This window comes from Colobus angolensis, unplaced genomic scaffold (genome assembly GCF_000951035.1).
Source record: "Colobus angolensis palliatus isolate OR3802 unplaced genomic scaffold, Cang.pa_1.0 Scaffold5, whole genome shotgun sequence".
Classification (NCBI taxonomy): Eukaryota; Metazoa; Chordata; class Mammalia; order Primates; family Cercopithecidae; genus Colobus; species Colobus angolensis.
Genome location: NW_012118487.1, coordinates 33,150,115 through 33,156,976, shown reverse-complemented (window position 1 = coordinate 33,156,976; position 6,862 = coordinate 33,150,115). Strand labels below are relative to the sequence as shown.

Below are 6,862 nucleotides of genomic sequence, written 5' to 3'. Positions count from 1 at the left end.
TTCATGCGGACTGTTGGAAGCTTCGTGCTCAACGGCCACAGGTGTCTAGGAGCGCAGAGAGGCCTCGGGTTCGAATCGCCGACGGGCAGGGCCTGGACACTCGCGGGTAGCGACCCCCGCCCCCCCTCCCCCACGCGCACCGGCTGAAAGCATGGGGGATTCAGGGCATTTGAAAAAAGAGGGGCTGGGCGCGGTGGCTCACGCCTGTAATCCCAGCATTTTGGGAGGCCAAGACGGGTGGATCACTTGAGGTCAGGAGTTTGAGATCAGCCTGGCCAACACCAGCCTGGCCAACACGGTGAAACCCCGTGTCTACTAAAAATACAAAAATTAGCCGCGCGTGGTGCCTGTAATCTCAGCTACTTGGGAGACTGACGCACGAGAATCGCTTGAACCTGGGAGGCTGAGGTTGCAGTGAGCTCAGATCGCGCCACCGCACTTCTGCTCTGGGTGATAGGGCAAGGCACTGTCTCAAAACAAAACAAAACAAAACAAAAGATTCGGTCAGGAAAGAATCCGCAGGCATTCGAGGCGCTCACACTTTGCAAAGTAAATGCAATCTCTTTATTAAGCCGAAGTCCCGGATATCCATCCTTTCAGAGGGAGGTGGTCCAACTCAGAAATCTCGCCCAAGAGGATTTTCCACCGAATACGACCCCGAAGTGCCAGGAACTCGCCCCAGTCGCGACAGGTGCAGGACCTTTCGTCCCGCCACACCTTGGGACTCTACCTCTCCAAATAGAGCGCTTAAAAGCCGGTAGCGCAGCCAGGATCCCCCGTCGGGAAAGAATCACCGAGCAGAACCCTGGAGCTAGAAGGCGGCCCGCCCCCCTTCCAAAGAAACCGGGATCCCGCGCCCTCCCCGCCGCGAGCGCCGCGCGCAGGCGGCGTCCAATCAGTGAGCTTTCCGGGTCTGTGACGGCCTTCGGCTCCGCCCCCTCGACGGCCATAAAAAGTCACAGCAAAGCCTGCACCTCCGAGCACCGCGCGCAGTCCTGCCCCCGGCACGGTTCCCAGGGGCGCTTCTTCTCCGGCTGCTTGTAGCACCGGTCTCACTGTCCCCGGCGTCAGCCACCAGTTCCTTATCAGTCTCATTCCCCATTGTGGCTTGGCTGAGCCCGTCGCCAGTCCTCGCTGTCTTCTTTGCCTTCTTCCTCTCTCCTCCTCAGCGGCCGTACTTTGCGCTGTACCTCACCTGGCCTGCAGGTGAGCAGTAGCGCAGCGCCCCTGTCCGGCGAGCTTACCTTGCCCAGCCCGGCCCTTGCCGGAGTGGCACCGGCACCTCTCCAAGACTCCCTCTTCCCAGCAGGATGAAGAACCCCATGCTGGAGGTGGTGTCTCTACTACTGGAGAAGCTGCTCCTCATCTCCAACTTCATGCTCTTCAGTTCGGGCGCCACGGGTGAAGACAAAGGGAGGAACAGTTTTTACGAAACCAGCTCTTTCCACCGAGGCGACGTGCTGGAGGTGCCCCGGACCCACCTGACCCACTATGGCATCTACCTAGGGGACAACCGTGTTGCCCACATGATGCCTGACATCCTGTTGGCTCTGACGGACGACATGGGGCGTACGCAGAAGGTGGTCTCCAACAAGCGTCTCATTCTGGGCGTCATTGTCAGAGTGGCCAGCATCCGCGTGGACACAGTGGAGGACTTCGCCTACGGAGCTAACATCCTGGTCAATCACCTGGACGAGTCCCTCCAGAAGAAGGCACTGCTCAACGAAGAGGTGGCGCGGAGGGCTGAGAAGCTGCTGGGCTTTACCCCCTACAGCCTGCTGTGGAACAACTGCGAGCACTTCGTGACCTACTGCAGATATGGCACCCCGATCAGTCCCCAGTCCGACAAGGTATGACGTGTGACTCCCAGGGAAGTGGGCTCCGCGGGATGCCCCCTCCCATCCCTGACCTTTTCTCTTTCCCGCGAGTAGGGATCTAATTCCTGGACACTTACACTACTAATTCCATACCATTCTTTCGTTTTTCTGAGACGGAATCTCGCTCTATCGCCCAGGCTGGAGTACAGTGTGGCGATCTCGGCTCACTGCAAGCTCCGCCTTCCGGGTTCACGCCATTCTCTTGCCTCAGTCTCCCCAGTAGCTGGGACTACAGGCGCCCACCACCACGCCCGGCTAATTTTTGTATTTTTAGTAGAGACGGGGTTTCACCGTGTTAGCCAGGATGGTCTAGATCTCCTGACCTCGTGATTCGCCCGTGTCGGCCTCCCAAAGTGCTGTGATGACAGGCGTGAGCCACTGCGCGCGGTCTTCCATACCATTCTTAAAGTTCTAGATTAAGTAAGGAAAGTTCCAGTATTCCTAAGGTAGGCTAAGTAAATAAACAAATGGCAACATGCCTTGCAGGATATCTGGAAATGCACAGAGAAAGGGTGTGGCAATCCAGGACCGCTTCCAGAGATTCCAGAGCTGCCCAGTATTGCTGCAGAAGTCATCAGGTGTCCACCCACCATGTAGTTCAAATGACAAAGGGCAAGTGACGGGGGCGGGGTATACAAGAAATCAGTCACCGCTGCTTGCAACTTTAACCAAGAATTTCACTTGAAAGGAATAGGTCCAGAGTTTATATTTAATCCATAACACTATAAAAACAAAGTGTGTGACTTTAAAATAAGGAACCACGCAGTTTTCTCCCTTTGAAAGCTGCATAGAGGGATTTTTCATTGCTTGCTATAAGCTATCAAAATTCACAGTAATAGGGGCTCCCTGGTAGGTCCCTTATTCTTGTGTTGGTGCTTCAGAGTTGTATTTTCCTTGGTGTGCTGAATTCTTTCTGGGTTGGCTTTAATCCCCATCTAGACTTCCTCATTGTTAAGCATCCTTTACCCATTAGCCCTAAAGGTAGATTAGAGTCTTTATGGATTCCCCAGAGATCAATACAATTAGTTTTCAAGAAGAAATGTTAAACATTGGAAGGTAATTTTTATGAGTATTTTGAAAAACAGTATTAGAATTTAAGATTATTAAATTAGCCACAAATCCAAAGTGAAAAATGGATTTTTATTTCCTTTTAAAACCTCTTAATTTTTAAAGATAGTTAAGATTTTAAGCCTGAAACTTTATTTACAATTGGAAGCTTTCTCAGCCTTCATTGTACTTGTTAAAGAAGTCATTGTTAATGTTCAGTCTTTACAATGGAAACCTGGGCAGTAACATAATGAGCTCTTCAAGTTTAGATATTTTTGGGACCAGAAAAATCTGAGTCAGTTTTTTTCATGTAACCAGTTCTTAACTGCTCCACATCTTGGTTAATTGTTTTGACCCATTTGGGAACATCTTTCTCTATCCTCTGTGGGAGAACATGGAAGTATTTTGCTTTTATAGATCGGTGTATGAAACTCCTTGTACATTTTATAGAGCCACAAAAGACTCAATCTAGGAATTCTTTTCCAAGTAAAATAAAAATACAGTTAGAGCACTGTGCAGCGATTCAAGAATCACAGCTCTAGTCCAGGCCTGTTTAGAAATGAACTCCACCACATTTACAAACACTGGCTCCCAAAGTGTACAAAAGGAAACATGTCAGATTTACTTAGGAACCAAGCAAATCATTTCTCTAAGGAAAAACAGTATTTCTCTCAGGTAATTAGGAGTTACCCTTTCATGTAATACATATAGTGCTGCATTATATATTTCTACAGAAAAACAGTAACTAAGGCCTTTGTAAGGTAGTAAAATATTTAATCTGCATAAATAACTAGTTGGAGTAGTTTTTCATCTTTGGAAACTTTGTCAGGGTCTACAGAAGTAGAGAAGTGTTTTAATTGCTGTTGCTGCATAGCACCTCTTGTGAAACTGAGTTTTGTCTTCACTTTGAATGGTCTAACAAACAATTTGGCCACAGAGTAGATTTCCCGGGAGAAAAAAAAGTTTTCATCCCAAATTTCCTAATTCTACAAACTGTTTTTGAACATGCGCTAAGAGAAGTAGGTCATTAATACTGAAGGAAGGACTGGTTTCTACCTTTTGAAAACATAAGAAATTATTTGATTCTGGGTCTGATTGTTGAGTTCTCATATATGCAACTAATATTAACATGAGAGTTACAAAGTTGCCTCTTTCTTAAATTTGAGTTAATAAAAACTCTCAAGAACATACTACCCCTAAGGAAAACACTACAATTAGTTTGCAAATGAATGAACTGGAAAAGAACATTTACTCCTTTGTGGTAATACTCTTTCTTTTTTACAAGTTTATAAGTCATAAAATTATGGGATTTTTATAATGCTGTTGACAATCAGTATTTTGTAAACTAGAAATTCCTTTGGTTAATAACTATTACTATTCCTTATGCTTTTACTACTATGATTTTTTTACTTTGTTAATACTGCCCTTTCATTGCCAAAAATGATGGCAAATGCCCCTTTTAATTTGTGTGGATTGAGTGCTCACAAAAGTGTTCCTACAGACTTATTGACCCCTTCTAGAAATTTCCTACTGTTGAGCACCACTAAAGATGCCTGCTGGTCTGCTGACCAAGTGAACAGGAACAGGGCATTAGACATGCGATGCTTCTTGAGAAAAATCTGCGGTTTGTGGGAAATACAGTCCAAAATGATTCCAATTGACTTAATTATAAGTTATCAAGAAAAAAAAAAAGGATAACTGTATTTACAACTTAGTCATTTACCAAAATATATGTCTTCCATCAACCTCCTTTTCTCTCTGTCCTGAAAACTTCAATTTGATCTTCACCACCTTAAAATAGTATACTTCTCAATACCGTGCTAGTTTATTAAAAAGAGACCAATAGTATGATAGAAAAATAGGCCAACATCTAGATAAGAGTTTCACACTTGTTTAGGTATTGTGTAAAAGTATGGATAGAGATAACCATACTGTCAGGATGGTGTATTAAAACTTACTGAATTTGTTCATTGTATCCCTTAAGAATTTGGAAACCTAGCTGCCCTGTCCCATGTAAGCCACTGTAGAAAACCCTAAAAGCACATACAATGCCATGTCTAGAAAAAGAGCTTAAAATTAGTATGAATAGCAAAACCCATATAGATATGACAATCACTGCATTCTGGCATTGATGGCAATATGGTAGAAATAATTGTCAACAAAGACAGTAGTAATAATAATCACTGTAATACCTTACATTTATACAGCACATAGAAGAATACAGAGTACTTGTGCATGAAATATCTCAGTTAATCCTCAGAACAATTTGAGTGTTCCCATGGAGGAGCAGAAGAGAGTAGCCTGGACAGGTTAAATGACTACTTGAGGTGACACAGCCAATAAGAGCTGGAGCCAGGACTCAGACATAGGCCATCACTTCTGAGTAAAATTATTTTTCTAAGGAAAACATTACACATATTAGAAGGATGCATTCCTCAGGGGTAGGGACAATATTTGTCTTTTTTTCCAGCAGCCGGTTATGTGTCACATAATTGATCCTGAATTTAGCATATTTAGTCAGGAAATGGAATTTGACAATAAAATTAGACTTTCTATACCTGTAGATTTTGAGACTTATAAAAAAGTTATTATTGGTATCATTAAATTTTAGAATGGCAAATTGGAGGAATTGAATCTACCTTTAATTGGCCAAATTCTATTATTTTTACTCAAGATTAGAGATACCTCTTTGCTCATCTAATTTTAAAATATGCTATTGTTATTGATAAGCACTTTGATGTTTTAAACCTTTAGTCCTGAATAGCTATGTGGTTACACTTTCTATAGTTTTCTATAAATGCTGTATTTACATAGGCAACTGCCATTATTAACTTAATTGCCTAAGGGATCATTTCTACTACTATATTGTATAGAATCAGAACTGGACTCTTAACATTGTAAATTTTTTTGTAAGTCATAAGAGAATTTCTAATTCTTCTGGTAGACAGAAAATAGCTTCAAAAACTGATTTACTCTTTGATATATTCTTCTTGGATTTAGCTACCTTTTCTAATTTTCCAAAATTTTATTTTCCAGTTTTGTGAGACTGTGAAGATAATTATTCGTGATCAGAGAAGTGTTCTTGCTTCAGCAGTCTTGGGATTGGCGTCTATAGTCTGTACGGGCTTGGTGTCATACACTACCCTTCCTGCAATTTTTATTCCATTCTTCCTATGGATGGCTGGCTAACTTCATACCCCCATGTCAGTGTGTGTATTCTGTATGTAAATATTTTTATATTTATAGAGCATCAATCAGTATAAGCATTATTGAGAAAAATGTGACCTGTAACACTGTGTTCTGGATAAAAATGTGATTAGGAATCACGCAGAGTGCTTACTGTGTAAGCCCAAGAACAAAGGCTTTCTGAATCTTCTCAGGCAGTTCAGATTTAAAGCACCATCCAAACCTTGGAAATATGACAGGTTATGGTAGAATTCAGAAATATGAGAAAACCAGCCCCTAAGATGATAGTCACAGGCGATTAATTGTGTTTTTTTCTCTTGTAATCCTTGTATTGTTAGGCAGAATTTGGAGATTGGAAGACTTATATTGAGACCAGTAACTTTACTGTAAATTTACTTTGTTTCATTGAAAAAACAAATTGGTAAACTTATATTAAACTGGAAGAACTTTCCTTACTCAAATGAAAACATGTTTGATGACTGGTCAAAAAATAAGCTCATAATCTATTTTTTTCATGTAGTATATAGGTCAAGAATGTTTTATTGTCATTATGTGAAACCAATATTGACAAATAGTACTTTAATGATATTGGCAAATAGTACTTTACGATAAAGTAAATGACCAGAATGATAAAGTAAATGACCAGAAAGTATAGAAATCTGTGTTTTCCTGTAAAAACAGCACCATAGTATCACTTGAATAATTGGATTTGGCTTTACTTACTAGGAAGCCTGGAATTCATCATTTTTTTC

General features: G+C 42.3%; 1 protein-coding gene across 1 annotated transcript; it reads left to right on the top strand.

Annotated features, from left to right (window-relative positions):
• Window positions 1-955: 955 nt before the first annotated feature.
• LRAT (lecithin retinol acyltransferase (phosphatidylcholine--retinol O-acyltransferase)) lies at window positions 956-6,366 on the top strand. The gene is made up of 3 exons (XM_011959754.1): window positions 956-1,206; window positions 1,310-1,850; window positions 5,961-6,366. The coding sequence occupies exons 2-3, from the start codon at window positions 1,311-1,313 to the stop codon at window positions 6,111-6,113; spliced, it is 693 nt and encodes a 230-aa protein (XP_011815144.1). The 5' UTR covers window positions 956-1,206; window position 1,310; the 3' UTR covers window positions 6,114-6,366.
• Window positions 6,367-6,862: the final 496 nt, after the last annotated feature.

Coding starts and splice junctions, on each gene's coding strand:
- LRAT (XM_011959754.1), top strand. CDS start 1,311: ATGAAGAACCCCATGCTGGAGGTGGTGTCTCTACTACTGGAGAAGCTG. Junction 1,851..5,960: donor TCAGTCCCCAGTCCGACAAG/GTATGACGTGTG, acceptor TTTATTTTCCAG/TTTTGTGAGACTGTGAAGAT.